Source organism: Mobula hypostoma, chromosome 2, assembly GCF_963921235.1.
Source record: "Mobula hypostoma chromosome 2, sMobHyp1.1, whole genome shotgun sequence".
Lineage (NCBI taxonomy): Eukaryota > Metazoa > Chordata > Chondrichthyes > Myliobatiformes > Myliobatidae > Mobula > Mobula hypostoma.
Genome location: NC_086098.1, coordinates 149,043,901 through 149,068,875, shown reverse-complemented (window position 1 = coordinate 149,068,875; position 24,975 = coordinate 149,043,901). Strand labels below are relative to the sequence as shown.

General features: G+C 38.3%; 1 protein-coding gene across 1 annotated transcript in view; it reads left to right on the top strand.

Annotated features, from left to right (window-relative positions):
• Positions 1-1,815: 1,815 nt before the first annotated feature.
• tfap2d (transcription factor AP-2 delta (activating enhancer binding protein 2 delta)) overlaps positions 1,816-24,975 on the top strand; it is a 71,084-nt gene continuing 47,924 nt past the window's right edge. The window contains exons 1-3 of the mRNA XM_063073260.1: positions 1,816-1,854; positions 2,253-2,750; positions 5,590-5,650. Coding sequence (XP_062929330.1) covers positions 1,816-1,854; positions 2,253-2,750; positions 5,590-5,650 — 598 coding nt within the window. The remainder of the gene's footprint in view (positions 1,855-2,252; positions 2,751-5,589; positions 5,651-24,975) is intronic.

The window sequence follows — 24,975 nt, the reverse complement described above, 5'->3', positions numbered from 1 at the left end:
CACACATGGACGTCACACAAAAGAGGCAAATAGTAGTCGTGTGCCTTTGTCGATTTATACAAAGGGAAAGGGACCGGGGTGACAGCTTTGGTTAGTGAGCATGAGCAAAGGCGAATGGTCAGGCAGACCTCCAGACCGAAAACTTGTTTTTTTTTGGATATTATTCCACAGAGTTCAATAGTAAATGACCTGATACTCGCAAAAAAAAAGACACCGTCTTTTTTTTTTGGTGAATTTCGTCAATTTAAAACCTATCAGAAAAAGAGTGGATCCGGACTGCCCGACTGAGTCCAAAAGAATAGTGTTTAATATGTCTAATTGAGATTAATCAAAGCAAAAAAAAAATTAAACAGTCCAAATCATTTCTAGAAATATTTTTAAAAGGATGATAAGTGGTTGGTCAGTCGAATTTTAAAAGTAACTACGTGGATTTTGAATGTATTGAGCGGTCTATGTATAAATGATATAACTTTTAAGTTAGTTAATATTTCGAGCATAAGGAGTAATTTTTAAAAATCCGTGTATCAAAACATTTATATATGTATATAAAACATTAAAATGCATCTCCCTCGTGCGGTCGTTATTGAAACAGGATGGAGAATGGTTACTTAATAACCGCGCCATCATTGGTGGGAATACGCTCAATTATTCTGTTCACACGCAGTAATAAGAAAGGATACCTTTTCAGTTGCCTGTGATTATAATATATTCAAATCGAAGAATACCCTGCAAGTTGGCCAGAGCCTTCTTAAATGTGCCTCTTAATTAATGCATTATTGTTCTAATTACAATTGTTGGCATCATTTTTGTTATCAACATACAGCTAACGGTGGAAACTATACTTACATTTATGTGATATCTTGTTTCAAAATACAGATAAATATGCTCTAAAATTATACACACTAGTCGGAATATGGAAAAAAATTGGCAAACCCACTATTACTCATTAACAATGATATATTTCTCGTTCACTTTCATGTTGGAAAACCATTAAAAGACTTCAGAGTTAAATATATGCAATAAATCTGTGTTTTGTTCTTGAAGAAATGTTTTCTGTAATACTATTGCGTTTTGTAAAACTAATAAACAGGGTGGACTATTTTTCATGACTAGACAAATCCTACCAAGTTGTTCTTTTAATAAATTTCATCGAGAACATTATACACAAAAAAAATAGGCAGCTTGGATAATCTGTTACGTTTCTCGCCATTTTTAATAAAACTAGGCTTTTTCTTCTGAAGTCATTATTTCAAAAATATTTAAACCATCGAATACCATAATAAAGATTGTAATATTACCTTTGTCTTTTCTTGCCTGAAATTTCTACTTACTTTAAGCAGGTATGCCATAGATTGGGCAAATATATCAATCCTTCCCTGATGTCCTCGAAAATTGTAATAAAGGATTACAAGATTAAGCATGATAAATCCAACGTTACCGGAGAGAAAACGGGAAAAGCACGAAAAACTCCCCAATACAATTAACAACTTAGAACAACCTCGGCTGTGATGAGAAGATACAATATTTATTCCGCGTCTCCTGGGATGGAGCGCTTCTGTCTATTGTCTTCCCAGTTCAACGCTGATGCTTAATTTTCAAAACTTATATATTACCAAGGGACCTACGCCATCAGTTAAGAAAAAAAACCCCGACAAGTACAAAATGTGATACAGGGAGCCGCTTTTGTGCAGAAGAAACGCTATTTCGCCCGGAATAGACGGATTCTTTAGGGTGTAGAGAGAGAATATAATTTGGGGGGGAAAGTCGAGTCTTTTTTTTTACTTATACTTATTAGAACCTCTTGTTGGATTGAAAATGTCAGCAACGTTCCCGGGTCTCGTCCATGATCCCGAGGTAATTTTATTACGGCGCCGATCGCTCTAATATTTCTAAAGCTGCTGCAGTCAATTAAAAGTTCGTTTTCGCGGCTTTAAGAACGAAAATCATTCGTTATGACATCTGTCGCGCGAATGGCATTCATCGGATTGCAACAGTTGCCACAATGAAAAAAAAATGTTATCGCTATAAAGACTGAAAGTTAAGTAGCCGGATTTAGATAAACCGCCGTGTTATTGTTTGAGGGATTTGTGTATTTTCAGTGGGTGATGAGTAGATTTAAGACGGATGCCGTTGTATTTTCTCGAAGGCTTTAGTGTTTGAGCGATGGAGCGGATTGATTGTACTTTTGTACCTGCGAGGTATAAGAAATGACAAACCAGATTTGTTTTCTATTCTTTTCCTTTTTTTTTCAGATACGTCATGACGGATCAAACAGCTATCGCCTGATGCAGTTGGGATGCTTGGAATCAGTGGCAAATTCGACCGTCGCCTATTCCTCCACATCTCCATTAACCTACTCGGCGAATGGAACCGACTTTACCTCGCCTTATTTCTCCACTAACCACCAGTACACCCCTCTTCACCATCAGTCCTTTCATTATGAGTTCCAGCACAGCCACCCGGCAGTCAACCCTGATGCCTATTCTTTGAATAGCCTCCACCATACCCAACAGTATTACCAACAGATCCACCACGGAGAACCGGCAGACTTTATCAACCTTCATAATGCTCGGACTCTCAAGTCCTCTTGCCTGGATGAGCAGAGGAGAGAGCTGGGCTGTTTGGAAGCCTACCGCCGACATGACTTGTCTCTAATGAGCCATGGATCCCAATATGGCATCCACCCAGACCAGAGACTTCTACCGGGTCCAAACCTAGGGTTACCGCCTCCGGGCTCTGATGACATTCAGGTAAACCATTATTAATACTAATATCGAGATTTCAAACCCAACATAAAATGCAGAATAATTTTACCCTCTTACATAAATGTAAGACTTTAGTTTTCAAATTTGAACATTTTAAATATATATATACATATATATATTTCTGTTTTGCTTCTAATAGAATAGAGAAACAGGTTAGTTGGTGATATTTGTCAGGCCACAGTGTACAGAAAATAATACGAACAAAAACTGCGCCCTTCAAACTCACAACAGCAAGACCAGACTTTGTACAATGCAAAGGGATGTACCATGGTTTTCGATGCATTCTCTGCAAAGCTCTCTAATTTCTTTTAAATGTTGTAACTTCTCTAACATCACATAGAAACAACCGTTTCTCTGGCACTAACGGCGACACCGTTATCTGCCGCCAATCCACTTAAAATTTCGAGCATCGCCCACACAGAGCAGAAATAAATAAGAAGCGGAATGTGACGAATATTATTACGTAATTATAATTATCTAATAATTGTTGCCATTTTTGATATCAGCTCTCTCACAGCTCCTTCAAAACACTAGATTCATTAGGGCATTTCAACATGCATGTTATATATTATACCTTATTTTATAGTTTATCTACTGAGAAGTAATCTAGATTTTCTTGCATGCATTCGCTAATGTATAGCTTGTCCTCTGCCTCCTCGGAGGAACTTTTTAAAAGCATCTGAAATGCGTCAGGCAATGAAGTAAAGCAATCAGACTTTATTGTTTAAAGAGTTCGGAGAAGATGTAAAATTAAACGATTGCCAGAGAAATCTGAAATATAGGAACATGTTTTAGATGTATGTATACAGACATTTTAAAAATATTTACAATTTTAACGTTAATTGATCTATCGGTTTCAATATATTAAACCGCACGTATAAGTAGTCAATTTTAATTTCCCCCTCTAATTTGTGCTGCTAAGTAGCAACATTTACCAGTCATACTCACGATAAACTCAGCTTTATTTTCCTGTGTCCTGTTTGTAAGGTAGGCGCTCCCAAACATTCTCAAGTGAAATTCGGAGTTTGTCGAACGCTGTATGTGATAGCTCGCTTACTCGCTACACTGGAGTGTGCGATCTCTTCTAAAGGACACTCGTTTTTTAAGTGTACTTATCTCTTTGATCGAGAATGAAATTAAAACGATTAGAAATCGGAAAACGTGACTTTCTTCCTTTGTTTGCTGAAACTGGGGCAATGAATTAAATAGCAGACTATCAGGCCGGGAACGGAGCCTTATTCGAAAGAACTTATCTAATTCAGTTTTGAAAAAATCTCGACTTAATGCAATACACTCTTGCTGAACTAAAACGCCTTTATGTTGCTACTGAGCACGGCTAGTGCTGATTTTTATACTTGTACATTTTCAGCCCTTGTCCTTCACACAAAGCATGGTGTTTTCTTTTAAACGGATTAGGGAATTTGCAAGTGAGAAACAATACGAAAACGCAACGCGCGGGAGCACCGTAGTTTATCCAATTTTCGACTTTATGTCATCCTTCGATTAGCTTATGCACAATTATCTGACCAGACTATCAGACTATTTATCAACAAGGCCCATGCCTCCCATTGCATTTTATATATATATAGAATGTGTAAAAAAAATGGTGATTTTCCGTCGTAACCAACGATGTCGAGAAACCTGTGCAGCAGTTTTTAAAGTGGGAAAAGCCATTGCACTATGTGTAAAAATAAAATAAAATTCGGCTGTAAAAAATACCGGAATGAAATGTAATGTGCACTTACAAGGGTGTCTACGACCCGACTAACTTTTCGTGTTTGTAAAATCAAAAAAATCATTTAATTAAGTCCCTACATTTAAGTCGCAAACAAAGTCCAGATTTTTTTTAAAATCTTCGTTTCCTGGTCAATTTCCTCCAGAATCGGATAAACCGCATTCTGCTTAACCAACTGAACAGATGCAACGGTCTTTAGGCAGTAGATACATCTTTGAGCTCCCTAAAAAGATTTGATATGGCAAACAAAAGCATCTGTCACACCTTTTCCCCGTCACGAGTTTAATTTATGCTTGATCTCGGAGTTTTTATATTGATTTTATAATCACTTTAACCCCAGAACATAAGAGAAAGGGCTGAGAGTTTCTAAAGGTTTATAAGAGCGCGTCAATAGGGCGAAAAGGGAAGGGGAAGAAAGGAGAAAGGCAAATTCGAGTCGTCTTTAGTATGCGACACCTCTCTCCGAATTCTTTTCAAACTTCTCCATGGATTTAGGCAGGCCAGGGAGCTTTATGCTTGTACCAAGTAAATGGAAATCCGTGCGCAAAGACAATAAATGTTTATCATTAATATAGAAACAGTGATGGGGAAAGTAATGTTAGTGCTAAAGACAATTCTGAGAATGGCGCATTGGGTTTATAAATTTGGCCGTGATCTGGTGCCTGACGTTTTTAAAGTAATTCTGTGTTGACTGAGTAGAGTATTCAATAAATTCAAATGCGTTCTTGGGCTTAATGATTTATCTGCATGTGTCTTGCTAGAAAACCAGCCTGGGAAGATTTAAATGCTGAAAAGTAAATTAAACATATACTGCCAGTACCTTTTTATAAAAGTTTTTCTAAAATGGTGGATCTATCGTCTGTTATGAGATGTATGATAAAGTGTAACCATTTAAATAAACATGCACAGGGAATTAAATCGGAAAACATCATTTTATTGTGAGCGTGAAAATAAAAGATAATGGGTTATATTGCCGCTGTTTCTTTCGGACGATGTGTCTTTTTTAATAAATAGCCTGATATAATTGCAATACAATGTTTTTATTTAATTTCAGTTTTCTTATCTTTGAATTTGCATTCTGATTTACAGAACTCGGTGGAGGCACAGTGTGGATTAGTTTTAAATGGTCAAGGCGGGGTAATACGGAGGGGTAAGTCTTGTTGTTTTTGTTTGGATGCGCGACACGGTCATAAAACCCCTTTTCGGAAGAGATTCGACCTTCGAAGAAACATGGACCGTCGAGACTTTTACCAGTTGTTGTGAGAATTTGACTGTTACTTTCCGGCTACTGTAAAGGGAGGAAAGAGAGAGCGTCAAACTATTTTTCACGTCATAGAGAATAGGTTATCAGAATCAGCTTTAATATCTCTGGTATAATGTCATGAAATCTGTTTTTTTCGTGCAATGCAATACATAATAATAAAAACTGTAAATTACTATAAAAAGTATATATATGTATGTCTATATATAATAATAAGTACAAAAGTAAGAAAAAATAGAGAGGTAGAACACATGTGTTCATTGTCCATTCAGAAATCTGACGGCGGAGGGAAAGAAGCTGTTCCTGAAACGCTGGATCTTTATAAACCATAGCGTGCACACGGATTGGTCAAACCTAGGAGAAGAAATATGAGCCAATAATGTTACAAAGCTAAACTATGATCAGGTATAATATGAATCGCAACCGGAAAATAGTATTCAATTGGGAGACCACTTCGTTTCTGCCTGGGCAGGCATGCAGTATGTCTTGCTTTCAAATTAACTCGGTTGGAGTTGAATATTGTGTAACAGTTGAGAACAGACATATGGCACGAAGCCATTTCATCAACAAAATTCTGAAATTGTGAAAAGAAAAACAGAAGAGCTTATTTAAAGCTAAAGCTTCGCTAGCTAAAATGCAGCGAAGCTCAAATATTAATATTTGAGTTTTAGAAATAACACATGCCAACTGACTGATTTCCTGGGCTTTTAAATCGTCGGCATATGTTACCAATGCACGCAGTCCCGCAGCCTTAAAATTAGTAAAGCAGAGATACAAGTCAGAATAAAGACCGAGTCGCCCATTTAAAAGAAGTAGCTCTCCCATTGTCAACCATTCAAACCTCTACAACTCCGACGTTTCGGTAGTCTCGGTGCTGGTGGTTTGGGGATGGGGGTCGGGGGGAAGGTGGCGATGGAGGGGGTGGAGTTTGGTTAAAATAGGTGAAAGCGCATTGATAAGTGTATTTGCTCTGCGTCTGGTTTATTGAGGTAGGCAGGAATGGTTAATAGTCGAGAACTGTGATTTACCTAATTTATCGTGACTATGATACCTAATTGCAATTTCCGGTAGAGTATACACGACTACGGCAATTTTGCCCCAAAGTTACATATTACCCCTTAGTTAGATGTGTGTTTTTCAAAAAAAAAGCCTGTTTCCCCCTCTTAGGCGAAAAACAAGTTGTTGGCCTATGATCATTCCAAAAGTGCTGGAATCAATCCTTGTAAACCCCACCCATTTATAAGGACGGCTGCAGTAACGTTTAAAAAATGGTTTCAGTTCAATAGAATATAACTCCCTTTGTAAAATGCAAATGTATTACGGGATTGAGCAACTCAGTGCGAAAAAAAAATCCCAGTAATCGAAGGTTATAAATGGGCAAAGATGTAATTTCTAGCTTTTATAAAGGTAACATATTTTTTTTATTTTCAAAATAGCATTTGCCCTGTGGACATGTTTCAGTAACTTGCAAAATATATTCCGGTAGACTTGTGGGTATAAAACTGATTCAACCACATTTTCAATCATTCTAATTATTATAATATTATTGTTAGGAATAGTAGTTGCAGCAGAAGTAGTAGTACTAGTAGTAATGATAATAAACGTGAGTGTTTTGGCGTTTGTAAACATTAATAATTATTAATTTACAAAAAAACATGTCGATCTTTATGTTTGTTACTTTTTAATGGGTGCAGATTAATGCCCAGTCTTTTCAAAATATATTTAGATTACAGTAAATGTTTTCACGATGAGTAAAAAAAAATAACTGTGAGCAGATTATCCAATTCTCTTGCCTCATGCACTGTTTGAAAGTGTAGAGCTAAGTTCCGGGAAAACCGGGTCGTCTGGTTGACGGTGGTGCTGAAGACAGCTCCTTTCAGTTTGTTTTTCAGAAATTGAGACACCTTAAAATTCAGCGGCGAAAATGTGTATGTTTGGTCAGTTCCTATTTGTTTTTCTATAAGACTCTGCGATGTCATAGTCCTCGAGTAAAGAAAAATCTATAATTTGCGAGGTCTATGTTTTCATTCGTCTTTCCATCAACAGAATGTGAATGCAAATATTCCAACTATCCTAAACGGCCCTTTACTAACTGTTGAGCCTGTAAGACTTGTGCCTATTTGTTTAATAATATCTTTGCAATGGATGTTAAGGTATCGTTGTGTTCTGAGATTTCAATATGTTATGGAGCTCTGTTCTAATATCATCCAAAAAGTTACGAGTCAACTTTCAGGAAAAGCAAAAAAAAAGGAAAAACTCAGTAGATTAGACAGCATTTCAGGTTCAATTTCAAGTTCAAGTTCAAGTTTATTGTCATTCAGCTGTACACATGTATACCACGAAATGAGACAAAATTCCTCCTGACCAAGGTGCACAACACAGTACAGATAACTCACACATAACACATGAAGTAATACTACCTTAAATAAATTAACAAATAATAAGGTGCATATATGATACAAGTTAAAAAGTAAATAGTACAATGCCACTGGTGCTTCATATTTGATGAGACCTGGGCAGCAGCAGAGGGTTCAGTAATCTTACAGCCTGGGAAGAAGCTATCCCCCATCCTAAAAGTTCTTGCGCTAATGCTACAGTATTTCCTACCAAATGGTAGGTGGTCAAAGAGATTGTTGGAAGGATGGGGCTGATCATTGACAATGCTAAGGGCACTGCCTATGCAGTGCTGCTAATAAAGATCTCTGGGTGGAAGGGAGACCACAATGATCCTTTCAGCTGGCTTCATAGCATTTTGTAGGGACTTGTGGCCAGATACATTGCAATTCCCATACTAGATAGTGATGCAGCTGATCAGGGCAAACTTGATGGTGCTCCTGTAAAAATTGGTTAGAATGGGGGTGGGGGAGCCTCAGGAAGTGGAGACACTGCTGTGCTGTTATTTGTGGAAACTGAAAGGGATTAATGTATGTGCAATTAAGTTCAAACCCATTGTGGCACAGTCTTCAATGTGAAACATTAATCCCCTTTCTCCTTCTACAGATTCCATCTTACCCACTGAGTGTTTCCAGTATTATATTAGGTTTCCAAAATCCATTTTGGTTTTCAAATTTCATTCACTGCTAGTCAAGTTGCAGCTTGTTTCAGCCTTAGTTTGGAAGGAGGCTTGTTTGGTTAGGCTACCAATAAAATAAGTCATCCTCCTCCAAAGAATGGCTAGGAAAAGTTCATCCCGAATTCCTGAAAACTACAACAAGAGGAAGGCCAGGTGCGGCCAATCTTTCCCACCAGTGTCAGGTAGCCTCCACTCTCTTTGGAGTTGCCCTCAAACTTCTGGTAATATTCCCCCTCCTCATTTTCTCTTCTTCAATTTCCCATTCTGCCTGCTCACCTCTTCTCCTCATCTGCTTATTGCCTCCACCTTTGCCCCTCTTCCCTTTCTCCCATTTATCCATTCCTCCCTCCTATCAGATTCTTTCTTCTCCAACTTTTACCTTTTCCACCTCTCACCTCACAACATCTTACTACGTTTTCCCTCTCTCACCCATCTGTCTTCACCTAGCTTTTTCTACCTTGTCTTCCTTCCCCTCCCCTAACCTTCTTAATCTGAGACCTACCCATTCATTTCTCGTCCTGATGAAAGGTCCCAGTCTGAAACGTTAACTGTTTATTCTAGCCGCTAATCCATGAACCTCATGGGTTCCTTCAGCATTTTGTGTTCCTTCAGCATTTTATGTGTGTATTACTTTGGAAATCAGGATCTTGTTTGAAGCACTCTCTGTTCAATCTACAGAAGACATATCCTGCTAAATTTTTTTTTAAAGTTATGCAGTTGTCTTGTTGTTCCCACGATCCCTGATAGTGACGTGATGGCGGAAGCAGCTGGGATGCAGAAGGTCCACCTTGTATTCAAAGTAAGGAGACGATGGGGGATGAAAGCGATTGTTATATGAAATTTTGAAAAATCTCACATTCAGGAGCTCTCTCATTACTTTGCTTTAATTAATATTTGAAAGAGATTTGACCAATTGTCCTGTGATTCTCCCTAAAAAGTACTGAAATGCATGGAAATGTGCAACAGTGATTTTTTTTGGAGAAATATGCTTCTGCTCCTGATGCTACATGAGTGAGCAGGAGAGCAACTCCGTTTCTCTCTAACGTTTGCTATAGGACTAATGTTTAGAACGAAGAACAGTATAGGGCCTTCAGCTGACCTTATTGGGCCATCTTTATAACTCACTCCAAGATCAACTTAGCCCTCCTCTCCCACATAACTTTGCATTTTTCCTTCACCCTTCTGTCTTCCTGAGTCTCTTAAATGTCTCTAATGTATCTGCCTCTACTACCACAACTGGTAGTGGGCTCCACACACCCACTACGCTCTGTGTAAAATATCTACTTCTGACATGCCCCCGATCCATTCTTTCAATCACCTTAAAGTTATCTCTCTCATATTAGCCATTTCCACCCCATGAGAAGGTCTCCATCTGTCCACTCATTCTGGGCCTGTTATCATTTTTACACCTCTATCAAGTTATCGCTCATCCTTCAATGCTCCAAAGAGAAAAGGCCTAGCTCACTCAACCTATCTTCAGAAGAGATTATTTCTAATCCATGTAGGATCCTGGTAAATCTCTTCTGCACCCTCTCTAAAGCTTCTATATCCTTCCCATGATGAGGCAACCAGAACTGAGCACAATATTCTGTCTCATTTCTAATTTGTTTTCTGTTAGGACTAGTATCTTTGGATGAGATATTAAACTGAGACTGCAACCCTACTCTTGGTGGTATGTTAAAGCTTAAAAAAGACTATGGACAGCTTCATGACATCCTTCAACTATTAAAATGAAATTAATAGTCTGCACCTAAATATTTATATGATGAGCATTTGATGGGTCTGAGCCTGTACTTGCTGGAGATTAGTAGAATGGGGGTGGATCACATTGAAACATATCAAATATAAAAAGGCCTAAACAGAGTGGATGTGGAGTGGATGTTTCTATAGTAACAGAGCCAAGGACCAGAGGTCACAGCCTCAGAATAGAGGGACATCCATATAGAGCAGAGGTAAGGAGGTATTTATTTAGCCAGAGGGTGGTGAATTTGTGGAATTCATTGTCACAGACAGCTCTGAAGGCCACGTCGTTGTGTATATTTAAAGCAGAGGTTGATTATTACTAATCCTTGATTAGCAAGGATGTCAAAGGTTATAGGGAGAAGGCAGGAGAATGGGATGAGAGGATTAACAAATCAGCCATGATGGAGTGGCAGAGCAGACTCAATGGGCCAGATGACTTAATTCTGCTCCTACGTTTTATGATTTTATATGTGGGTGCTAGGTCCTTGAAAATTGGTTACCCTGCTCCCTATGTTATATTTCAAAGTACATTATTTGCTGTAAGTCCTAAAGACTTAAATATGAAATCTGTAGTGATATATTTGATGGCATCATATGGCTTGATGTTGTTGTGTTTGTCCAAGGGTATTTAAGGTGTACTTCTGAGAAAAAATTTGAATGTAAAGGATGCTGCTCCATATTACAGATTTAAAGCACAATATAATCAGCAGGGTGAGACTGTCATCAGTGGTAAATTAATGCAGTTGTGTAGCACTTGAGGGATTTTTGAAAATGCTGATTGAGAAATTCAGGACGTTTGTCCTATTGCTGACTTAGTCAGAAAAAAGAGCAGTATACCGCACAGTACAGGCCACTCAGCCCTCAATGTTCGGTCGACATTCTAACCTACTCTGAGATCAAGTTCAAGTTTATTGTTATTTAACTGTATACATATATCCTCAAACAGTTCCTCCAGATCTACTGCTGCTTGGGACCAAGGCCTGAATGCATATAACTCACACATAACATATAAAGCAATATTACAGCAAATGAATCAACAAATTATAAGGTGCATATATGATGCAAGTTAAAAAGTAAACGGTGTAACACTGCTGACAGTTCATACATGAGGAGACCTGGGTGGTGGTAGAAAGTTCAGTTGTTTCACGGCCTGGGGGACAAACTCGTTTCCCATCCTATTCTTTCCTGCCCTGACGCTACGGTGCCATCTGCCTGATGGTAGGAGGGATTTAAGAGGTTGTCGGATGGATGGGAGGGATCACTGACAATGATGAGGGACCTGCATACATAGCACTCCAGATAAGTATTTCTAATTCATAAAGGAGAGATTCCAATGATCCTGTCAGCAGTCCTCGCGATCTGTTGTCGGGACTTGCGGTCAAATGCTTTACATCCATGTGCCTATCCAGGTACCTGGATGAAAAGAAAATGGAAGGCTATATAGGAAGGAAGGGCTAGATTATGTAGGGTTAACATGTAATCCTTGCACACAAAGTAAATTTGCAGAGGACACCAACCTTAGCTTGGGCACTATATGCAGTGCGAGGAAGCAGTGAAGGTTAGACTAATTCTTCTCATTTCTTATAAATGATAGCAAGGTCCCAAGGCTGGTTAGGCATGCTATATAAGAGACCTGTCAAAGTGATTCTCCTTCATGTTTCAAAGATGCTGGCTGTGCTAAAATCCCCTGCCCGTTGTCCCATACTAAACTAGAATGTGGAGCTGCAGCAAAAAAAAGTGAGAATTACTCAAGTAATAATATGCTCTAAACTACAGTAAGACTACAAGTATATCCATGCAAGTCACATCTGAATTTAAATTATCTCACTCCAATAAGGGAGGAAGCTGTGTAGCAACCATGCCAGGACCACCAGACTCAAAAACAGTTACTTTCCCCAAGTAGTAAGGCCGATCAACACCTCCACGCACTAACCTGCCCTTCCACACCCCTAACCAACACTACTTTGTCATTTCCTGTCAATCACCTTATGCACAGACACTCCTGTGCCTAGTGTCACTTTATCGACATACAATCAATCTATGTATATAAGCTATCTTATGTATTTATATTTATTGTGTTCTTTATCTTGTAGTGTGGTTTTTGTGCCGCACTTGATCCGCAGTAACAATTATTTTATTCTCCTTACACTTGTGTACTGGAAATGATATTACACTATCCTGAATCCTGAATGTCAGTTTAAAGAATGCGGGAAATGTTGACAATGCACTCTAGAATTCATAGACCATTTGTGGAACGATAAAAGCAGTTAGTGTTTCTTGTCAAAGATTTGATAAAAGGACATCGACTGAAATATTAACTCTGCTTTTATCACCACAGATGCTGCCTGACCTGTAGAGCATTTCAGATTTTCAGCATCTGATATACACTCACAGTGGCTATTTATTTAGGTACACTGGTACACCTGCATGTTAATGCGAATATCTAATCAGCCAGTCATGTGGCAGCAACTCAATGCATAAAAGCATGCAGACATGGTCAAGAGGTTCAGTTGTTGTTCATACTAAGTGTCAGAATGAGGAAAAAATGTAATCTAAATGATTTTGACCGTGAAATGACTGTTGGTATACAACAGGGTAGTTTGAGTATCTCAGAAACTATGGTTCACCTGGGATTTTCACACAAACATCTCTAGAGTTTACAGAGAATGGTGGGAAAACAAAAAAAAACATCCAGTGAGTGTCTGTTCTGTGGGTGAAAATGGCTTGTTAATGGTAGAGGTCAGAGAAGAATGGCCAGGCTGGTTAAAGTGGACAGGAAGGCAACAGTAACTCAAATAACGAGGTGTTGTAACAGTGGTGCTGAGAAGAGCGTCTCTGAATGCAGAACATGTCGAACCTTGAAGTAGATGGGCAACAGCAGAAGAAGACGACATACACTCAGTGGCCACTTTATTAGGTACAGGGCTTACCTCATTAAATAGCCACCGAAAGTATTTTGATTCAATATAAGTTTAAATTCAATATAGTGCCCTCCTACAGGGTATCAATGCATCTTCCTTGTATCAACCAATGAAGAATTCAGAAAGAGGACTTCTCAGTAATTTAAAAATGTTTGGCAATAAATCTCACTTTGTGTAAGTACAAACTATTTAACTCAAAATGAAAAAGAATTATGTCTCATATTGCTATTGAATCTAAAATCATAGGATTACATATTATTCAAGCTATTATATGAGGTGAAATGAAACTGATTCCTCAAGATACCATTTTGCTTTTTCATATTCACTTTCGGGCGCCTTCTCTGTTTATTAGCTGTGGATGGAACATATTCTGTTTCAAAAAGAATAATTTTTCTGTCCTGCACTTATTCCTTGGGTTAGTCTTAACTAGAGACTGGTCAAATTGATAATTTTCCAGGCTCATTATATTTGAGTTGCTATTTTCCTGCGGTGTAATATTGAAAATATACTTTTACACAAATCTATATCTAGAAACTGAAGACCTGGTATTACCGTGGTACTAAGTGGATGTTGAAATCCCTCTGCTATCACTTTCAGTTAATGGTGTGCAGTGTTTCGCCTGAAGCTCCCCTCTCCCAACCATCAGAACCAATAATCTTTACATTGCATAGTGCCCCAGTATCGATAGCTTCTCTTGCCTGGGGCATCTGCTTTGATATGTTAATATTTTTGAGTACCAAATTCAGTGGAGATCATATTAATGTTGTTCATACGGACTAGTGCTTCACTTGGATGAATATTCAGATCTCTTGCTTTCAAAAGAAAACCATCTCCTATTTACTGAAGTCGCATCCATTCCAATCACCCTTGGTATTAACAATTCATCTCAACTTTCTAAGACCCAAACTGATCAGGCTTAAGTTTGGATCTTTAATTAAGAAAGGCGCGATTGTTTTAAATTTCAGATATGGATTTGGATAGCATAATGAACACACTGCTACTGTGAGCCCATGAGGGGTGTTAGCTAGTCTGCACACCAATTTTTTTTACAGTAAGGGGAACAAAGTGACATTTGCCCCGTGTCTCGTCTTTTTTGAAATCGTGATGGCAAACTCCTTAAAAAAAAGCTCTTGATTCGCCTTGTGATCATTCACGCTTGCTGCCCCAGGCAGATTCAGAAGCTTAAACACTACTATAGCCCCTGGGCCATGCAAAAAGGACCAGACTGCCGGCAAAAGCACTTTTCGATTGCTCTTGGCAACATAAAATACAAACTACTTTGAATCAAAACATTTTTGGAATTAATATGGGTTGAACCTTGCTCACTGCACCATCTTTAAGGAAGGCTGGTTTGTGAAATCATTGGATTTTATGCTTAGTCATGGAATAATTCCAGATTAAATCTCTTTTCAAAATAGTTCTCTTTTTAATCCAGCAACACTTGTTAAACACAAAATATTTTATTTTCCTTTTATTTGTCCAGTTTTTCTAGATCCTTTCAAGGTGGCCTTCACACGTGGTTGGTCTTAAAATGTATAATTCCAAATTAACAACAAATGCTGGCCAAATTTTCCCAAACTGTAATTTGCAAAATATAATCTCACCCTATAAACAAATGTGTGTAGCTTTCAGGAAATGTTTGTATGCTAAAACAATCCACTGTAGCATAGCGGTTAGCATGATGTCATTACAGGCTCAGGACGTCAGAGTTCAGAGTTCAATCCTGATACCCTCTGTAAGGAGTTTGTATGTTCTCCCCATGGAATGCGTGTGTTTCCTCCGCACGGTCTGATTTCCTCCTGCAGTCCAAAGACATACTGGTTAGTAGGGTAATTAGTCATCGTGAATTGTCCCATGATTAAATCAGGGTTAAATTTGGGGGTTGCTAGACAGCGCAACTCGAAGAGCTGGAAGGACCTGTTCCACACTGTATCACTAAGTAAATAAATGAATGCATAATCTACGTCAATAAGTATGCATCGCCATCATCAAGTTTCATATGGTGCTTGTCACCTTCCTATTTTTGAGTAACAAATTCATTTCATTCTGTTGCTTGGAAGGAATTGTTGTCAAGAAATTAGCCCATGTGCTCAACAGTACAAGCATTTAATATTTAGGATGAACATGGCTGTAATTTAATAATCTGCTTCTGGGTTTCTTAAGTATAGTGATATTTGCAAAGCTATGAGCAGATTTGCACAACCAAACAAATATATTACTCTTTTGAGTACAATAGGTAAAAGCCTATCCCATTTATCAGGTGACGAAGAAACTGAAACCATTTCTGCAAAAGTGGAGGCTTGAACTTATAGATATCAGCTTCACTAAGCATGTAAGAATATTCGCAGAATATTGTTATACATCTCAGTATCCAACCCAGTAACATTGAAAATACGTCCATATAAAATTGATATAATAACATTTTCTAACAGTGATTAGCATTTATATTATAAATGTTCATTACTGTGAGAGAATTTTGTTTGTTTTGTTCTTTGAATATATTTATAAAAATATACCCTGTATTTTAAATGCATGCTCAGGATTCAATTTTAGAAGAAGCAAGATTAAATTTACATTTTAATTCAAAGCGAAACAAATTATTACTGATCTGAGTCTTCACAATAAATTAAATTGATTCCAGATTTACAAAGGCAGGAAACCAGATGTTGGAAGTGAAAGGCGTGATACTCTATTTATCAATAAGAATGACACTATTGCAAACCCCTTAGAAAGAAAAGAAACATGTTTATTTTTAAATGTAGATGTCCATTGAATCTTGCCACTTCTGAAATAAACTGGTTCATATTTCCATATTTCAAACTTGACTCAAGTTATACATGGCGCCTGTGTGCCTAAACATGATAGAATATCGGGAATGTGGCCGTTGCATTTAATTTCTGAAGACACTAATTGCCTGGAAAAATTCATGTGATTAATTCTGGTTACCGCAGAGCATTGCAAAATGTTTACAGAAGGGCTGTATTCACCATGTTGCTCAACATGGTAACTAGAGAAATTCATCACCAAACTGGATCATCTAATTTTAATAAGCATCAGGATGTATATTTTAGCTTAGAATTATTCAACAGAAATTAAAAATGTCATTTTTTTCTACACTTTAAAGTTGAAGATGAGAAAGAATAAATAAAATTAACAAATAAAGTATTTGCTGATATATTAATTTCGAGTTTTAATTTTTTTTTAACTTTGAATGGGAATGGTTTCCTAATAAATATAATTCTATCGTTTTCAAATGACAAATTCCCTAATCAATTCACTGGACTGTTTCAACATCATATAAGCGTAAATCTTTCAAGTCATTCTTACTAATATAACCAAGACTGTTTACTATGCTCCCTGCATGATAGTTGAGTCATGAAGGAGAAGACTGAAAGATCCCGCAGAGTTTGTGTTTGAAATTAACGGGCGATTTATTAAAAACTGGTGCAACCAGGGAACCAGTCAAAACTGATCTACTTGAGCATGAATTTGGTAAAACTTTTCCATTCTCTGTTGATAAGATTACCAGTAAAACTACATGTTGACAACAGAATGGTGGCTACAGGAAGTCTTAATTAAGTAGTGACTAGGTCATTGTAACAGAGTGAAATGATTGTCCACAGGTCTAACAGAAAATCCAGTTTTCCATTACAACAATGAGTGCACGCTACAATATAATTAACGAAACTCCTGAACCTTGGACATCATCACTACTGCATTCTGTGTCTCTACTTCTGGGCATTGTCGGTGGTTCCCTGTTACCACATTAGCATGATCCACATCCCTGTTTACTCGCTTTTAGCCCTCACTGTTCTTTCTCCCCACAACGGGGTAGTGTGGTGGTAACCACGACTTGGGTTCAATTGCTGCCTCTGTCTGTTAGGAGTTTGTACCTGCTCCACGTGACTGCAAACAACAGGAATTCTGCAGATGCTGGAAATTCAAGCAACACACATCAAAGTTACTGGTGAACACAGCAGGCCAGGCAGCATCTCTAGGAAGAGGTGCAGTCGACGTTTCAGGCCGAGACCCTTCGTCAGGACTAACTGAAGGAAGAGACATGACTGCATAGTTTTCCTCCTGAAGCAACAGTTCCCTTCCAGAATCCAAAGGCATACTGATTGGTAGGTTAGTTGGTCACTGTAAATTGGCCCATGATTAGGCAAGGTTTAAATTAGAGATAGCTGGGTAGCAAGGCTCAAATGGCCAGAACAGCCTGTTTCGTGCTGTATCTCAATAAATAAATAAATAAGCAAGTATTTATACATTTATATATCAATAGATATCTAACTATAGCCCCCTTTTCAATTACATATTCTCTGAAAATATAAAGGAATGGATGACAGTGACAAAGTTTCCTTGGACATCATCTATGAACAATGTTGAAATCATATTGCAAAGAGGCTCTTAAAACAAGATTAATGAATCATTAAAATACACTTCTACATGATGCTATAATCTAAAAAGAAATAGAAATAAAAGTCATGGTAATTTTCATTTTATGCTTATAATATTAGCAACAGATACAAATCAGAGGAATTTTTCCCTTAGTTACCAATACAAATAATTTTTAGAAATAATTTTTGAGGATTGCTGTGTATGTTACATTGACAGGGTCCACCAAGGAACCTAAGTGAAGCTTTGCAGTCGTCATTTCCTCATTTTATTGCTTTTCAATTGTTCAAAGTTTGAAGTAAATTTATTACCAATGTATGCATTCATCATAGAGCCAGAGTCATAGAACAATACAGCACAGAAACAGACCTTCCGCCCATCTAGTCCATGCCAAACCATTAAATTTGTCTAGTTCCATACATTACCTTGAGATTCATTTCTTGTGGGCATTCATAGTAAACCAAAGAAATACAATAGAATCAATGAAAAACTACACCCAAAGGAAGACTGCCAAACAAAGTGCAAAAGAAGGCAAACTATGTACATTTTTAAAAGTAGGTTCATAAATAATACCGAGAAGATGAGTTGAAAATGTGTCCTTAGGTTGTGGAATCAGTTCAGAGTTATGGTGAGTTGAGTTAGTTAAGTTATCCACGCTGGTTCGCGAGCTTGATGACTGAAGGGTAATAGCTGTTCCTGAACTGGTTTCGTGACTAAGGCTTACTTTCAGAGTCTCTGCAGTTCATATTCTGTAAGTTATTTGTTTTATTGTTTGCACAATTTTTTTCACACATTGCATGTTTGTCGTTCTTTGTTGGGCTTTCCCTGGATTTTATTGTGTTTCTTTGTTTTGTGGACGCCCGTAAGAAAACAACTTTCAAGGTTGTATATGGTATGCATACTTTGATAATAAATGTACTTTGAACTTTGAACCTGGTGGTGATGGATTGCTGCAATTGCTTAACAAATGGAAATATCTCCTGTACTTTTTCATTCAACTAACACTGTTATAGAGAGAAAAATGAAACCTCATGCATCAGAATTACATTCCAACCCAAATAAATTGTCAAAAGTATAACAACTGGAGTTTCAGTTTTCAGGAAAATATATTTCTGCAAAACACTGATTTCATGTTTCAGAGCTGCTGGATGCAGCATTACATTGTTCCAAAATACCATAAAATTTAGGGTGGAATGCTGTCATTTGTTACCCTGTTTTCCTTTTGCAAAATCTAAAGCCTCGATTCATTTCCAGCCAAATTCAAGCAACATTAAAGCCTCTATTATCATTTTTATGCATACATTTGATCTAATTTTTTGTGGCAATCTCATTATGGTTATTAGCTTCTGTCCAACTATAGCACAAATTTGACTGTCTTATTCAGAGAGGGCATATCAATGAAATAGAGAAAGCAAATGGGCATGGTTAGACACATTGTTGTGTAATTGAGAAAGTGCCAGACTAATGTGTCAAGAATCAAGATTCAAGATTGTTTAATGCTATTTCATGCTCAGCAGGTCAGGCAGCATCTGTGGAGAGAAAAGCAGAATTAATGTTTCAGTCAACAGCCTTTCGTTAAACCATTGACCAGAAATATTAACTGCTTTTGTCTTTCCATAGATGGTCCATGAATTGTAAAGTGTGTTGTCAACATGCCCTGCATTCTTTAAACAGACATTCTGGATTCAGGATTGTTTAGTGTCATTTCCAGTACGCAAGTGTAAAGGGAAATAAAATAATTGTTACTCCGGATCTGATGCAGCACAAAAAAACTCACAATAAGATAAGATAAAACTTTATTTATCCCAAAGGAAATTATTGTTGTGAGGTTGTTTAGTCAGAAATATATACTTTAAAAAGCATTCAGGTATGAAACAATACAAAATGTGCATTAAAACGTAATAGAGCAAAACACAGATAAAGAACAAAATACCAAATGATAAATGTAATCACAAAAGATAGATTATATACATCAATTGATTATACACTACATCCATAAAGTGACGCTTCGTACAGGAGTGACAGACAGGAGGTGATAAAGTAGTGGTGGTGGAGGGCAAACGAGAGAGAGATTTTCTTGGCATCTGCCCAGTGTTTTTTTTTATCTATATCCTGAACTACTTCAATTGCTTTATGTGAAGAAGTGTTTGGTTTTCTCTTGTTATTGAACATCACTATGAAGTAAGCAATAGATCTTTACTTTTTTGAAAATTTGGGGCAGTTTTTTGTAACTGCAACTGCATAGTCTGTCTTCTGTTGCACATTGGTGGTTTGTCTGCCTTTGTTTGGGTGTGTAGTTTCTCATTAATTCTATTATGTTTCTTTTTATTTACTCAAAGGACATAATGCCTGCAAGTAAATGAATCTCAGGGTTGGATATAGTGACATATATGTACTTTGATAATAAATTCACTTTAAACTTTGAAAAATGAGGACAGCGTTTTCTCTGAGGAGGGAATTGCAAGGTCATTCCTATATCCTTCTGTATAATCAACTTTCAAAATTCAGGATTCAAGTTTATTATTTTTGTCCTGTTAGTCTCCCCTCTCACTGTGTGACTCCTGCATGATACCTCTCTGTCACTTTATGAGGGAGGGAGAGAGCCTGTGGCAGGTTGAATTGTCAGATGAACGATTAGTTATTGTTGTACTGCAGATCATGATCTTTCTCGGGGGCTTTGCTGTTGCTGGCTTGGTGGGTGGAGGGTGCTGATGCTTTTTGCTGAAGTAAGTCGGGAGGAGAAGGGCCGTTGCTTTGTTGCTGCTTGTGTGTGGGAGGGGTTCTAACGTTGTTACTGTCACTCATTCTCTGAGGGACTCTTCTGTTTTGGTGGATGTCTGCAAAGAACAAGACTTTCAGGTTGTAAATTGCATACGTTCTCTGATATTAAAATGAACTGTTGAACTACTTATTAAGTGCCTATCAAAACACACAGTGAAATGTGTCATTTGCATTAACAACCAACACAGTCACAGGTGTGCTGGGGACAACCCACAAAGTGTCACTACACATAGAGTAGTCTGCTCACATTTTAATTGTATTATCATGAATCAGGTTGAGTGAACATTAGAGACTCCATTTATAATACCTGCAGAATGCTCAATTTCACAAAGTATGAGGGGTGATTGATAAGTTCGTGGCTTAAGGTAGAAGGAGTCAATTTTAGAAAATCTAGCACGTTTGTTTTTCCTACATTTAGACACTTAATCCAGTGGTTGTGGAGAATATGGATCCCTTCTTTGTAGAAGTCAGCGACTTGGACCTCCAATAGTGGTCCACAGCCGGGGTGATTGATAAGTTCATGGCCTAAGGTAGAAGGAGATGAGTTATTAACTTCAAACTTTCTGCATTTTCACACAAAGAGTTGAACTGCACGTGCATGTAACAAGAGCTGTATAACTCATCTCCTTCTACCTTAGGCCACGAACTTATCAATCACCCCTGCTGTGGACCACCTGGAGGTTCAAGAGGCTCTCGTTACATGCACGTGCAGTTCAGCTCTTTGAGTGGTAATGCAGAAAGTTTGAAGTTAATAACTCATCTTCTAATTTAGGCCACAAACTTATCAATCACCTGTGTTGTGGACCCTTCTACAAAGAAGGGATCCGTATGCTCCACGACCACTGGACTAAGTGTGTACATGTAGGAGGGGACTATATTGAAAAATAAATGTGCTAGGTTTTCTAAAATTGACTCCGTCCACCTTAGGCCACAAACTTATCAATCACTCCTCACAGAGCCAGTTAGAAAATAAAAACGTGGGAATCTGTTCCCAAGCTTCACCGCTTGACGTTTTATGGGATATTGTTGTATCTGAGTTTTCTGCTCTGGCCAGATGGAGTGTTATGAACTAAATCAGGTTTTGAATTTAACCAATAATTAAGGTGCATCTGGAATTTTTGACTTCACAAATATCCCACATGGGTCAAGGCTTAATCTCCCGCCCACCTTAAGGAATCCTTTGCCAGTTCCTCTTCCGACTGCAGCCTCTTCTGCCTCCTCCTATCTGTAATCACTGATGTTCCCCCTCAAAGAGCCTAATGTGGTGTGGTTCTAATCCTAACACGCTAATGAAATCAAATCCTCAGAGAGAGGTGACATAGGATCAGAAGATGTAGAATCTTATGTGTAGAGTTAAGAAACTCCAAGGGTGAACAGACCCTAAAGGGAGTTATATGCAGGCCTCTGAACAGAGGCTACAAGTTACAATGAGAGGTGAAAAGGCATGTAAAAAGGCCAATGTTGTGATAGTCATGGGAGATCTCAATATGAATGAAGACTGGAAAAATCAGGTTGGAGCTGGTTGTCAGCATTTGTAGCATGCCTAGGAGATGGCTTTTTACAGCAGCTTCTGGATGAACTCACTAGGAGAATGGCAGTTTAGGATTGCTGTCATGTAATGACCCGGACTTGATTACCGAGCTTAAAGTAAAGACCCCTTAGGAAGCAGTAATCATCATATGATAGGATTCACCCTGCATTTTGCGAGGAAGAAGATAAAGTCAGATGTATCAATTTTACAGTGGACTAAAGGGAGACATTAGAGAAGAGCTAGCCAAAGTTGAATGGAAGGGGCCACCAGCAGAGATGATGGCAGAACAGCATTGGCTGGAGTTTTTGGGATCAATTCAGAAGGTGCAGAATCAATACATCCCAAAGACCAAGAAGTATTCTATAGGGAGCATGAAAAGGGAAGTCAAAGACAACATAGAAGCATATTACAGAGTAAAAATTAGTGGGAAGTTAATTGATTGGGAAGCTTTTAAAAACAACCAGGAGGCAACCTAAAAAGCCATAAAGAGAGAAAAGATGAAAGATGAGAGAAGCTTGCTAATAATATAAAAAATAATAGTAAAAGATGGCTTTCAGGTATACAAAGAGTAAAAGAGAGGCGAGCGTGGACATCGAACTGCTGGAAAATTACGCTGAAGAGATTGTAATCGGGGACAAAGAAAGGGCAGACGAACTTAATAAATATCTTGTGTCAGCCTTCACTGTGGAAAACACAAGCAGAATGCCAGAAATGAGAAAGTGTCAGGGGCAGAAGTGAGTGTTGTTACTATAACTAAGGAGAAGATGCCTGGGAAGCTGAAAAATCTGAAGTTAGATAAGGTAGACTGCACCCCAGGGTTCTGAAAGAGGTAGCTGAAGTGATAGTGGAGGCACTAGTAATGAGCTTCCAACAATCACTAGATTTGGAATGGCTTCAGAGGACTGGAAAGTTTCAAATGTCACTCTGAGGGAGGCAGAAGAAATTATAGGCCCGTCAGCTGGACTAAAAATGGTTGGAATGGTGTTGGGGTCTTTTATTAAGGATGAGGTTTTGGGGATATTTGGAGGCACATGATAAAATAGCCCAGAGTCAGCATGGTTTCCTTCAGGGGAAATTTGTCTGACAAATCTTTTTTGAATTCTTTGAGGAAATAGCAGGCAGGATAGACAAAGGAGAGTCAGTGTTCTGATGAAGGGTCTTGTCCCGAAACGTCGACTATTTATTCTTTTCCATAGATACTGCCTGCCTGCTGAGTTCCTCTAGCATTTTGTCTGTGTTTCAGTGGATGGTGTTTACTTAGATTTTCAGAAGGTCTTTAACAAGCTGCTTAACAAGATAGAGCCCATAGTATTACAGAAAATGTACTAGCATGCATAGAAGATTGGCTAGCTGTCAGGAGGCCAAGAATGGGAATAAAGGGAACCTTTTCTAGTTGGTTGCCTGTAACTAGGGGTCTGTTGCAGTAGTCAGCATGGGGACTGCACTTTTGATGCTATCTAACAATGATTTGCATGATGGAATTGATGGTTTTGTGGCCAAGTTTGTGGATGATACGAAGATAGGTGGAGAGGCAAGTTGTATTGAGGGAATGTGGTGTCTTCAGAAGGACTTAGATGGATTGGGAGAATGGACAAATAAGTGGCAAATGGAATACCATATCAAGAAGTGTATAGTCATGCACTTTGGTATAAGGAATCAATACGTGGACTGTTTTCTTAATGTGGAGAAAATTTAAAAATCAGAGGCACAAAGGGACTTGGTAGTCCTTGTGCAGGATTCCCTAAAGGTTAACTTTCAGGTTGAGTTGGAGGTAAGGAAGGCAAATGCAATGTTTTGAGAGGACCGGCATACAAAAGCAAGGATGTAATGCTGAGGCTTTATAAGGCATTGGTCAGACCACACAGAGTATTGTGAGCAGGAAGGCATAGGCGGTGGTGTGGCTCTATTGGTAACAGCTGGAATTACATCTTTAGAAAGAGGTGACATCCGTTAGTCTTGCGAGTCTTCACTCTCCAGGGCGCAGGCCTTGGCAAGGTTGTATGGAAGACCAGCAGTTGCCCATGCTGCAAGTCTCCCCTCTCCACGACACCAATCAGAGACTGTTGAATCTTTGTGGGTGGAGTTAAGAAACTGCAAGTGTAAAAAAGCCATTATGGGATTCATATTTAGGTCTCTAAATAGTAGCCAAGGTGTGGGGTTGAGATTTCAAAGAGAGCTGGAAACAGCATATAATAAGGGTAATGTCACAATTGCAGTGGGGGACTTCGATATGCAAGGGGATTGGGAAAATCAGGTTGGTGTTAGATGGCAAGAGAGGGAATTTGTTGAATGACTATGAGATGGCTTTTTATAGAAGCTTATGCTTAAGTCTACTCAAGAAAGGCTTAATAACCTAGATTTTATTAGTCAGCTTAATGTAAAGGAACCTTTAGAAGTCAGTTGGCATAATACGATTGAACTTATACTGCAATTTGAGAGGGAGAAGCATAAGTCACATGTATCAGTATCACAATGGAATAAAGGGAATTACAGAGGCATGATACTGGCGGGGATGACAACAAAGCAGAGGTGGCTGAAGTTTCTGGGAATAGTTTACTAGGCACAGGATAGATATGTCCCACAGAAGAAGAAGTTCTCAAATGGCAGGGGTAGGCAACCGTCATTGACATGGGAAATTAAGGACAGCATAAAAGCCAAAGAAAGGGCGTATAAGTAGCAAAAGCAAGTGAGAAGTTGGATGATTGGGAAGCTTTTAAAATCCAACAAAAGGCAATTAAGAAAGTGAGTTGGGAAAAGATGAAATATGAGA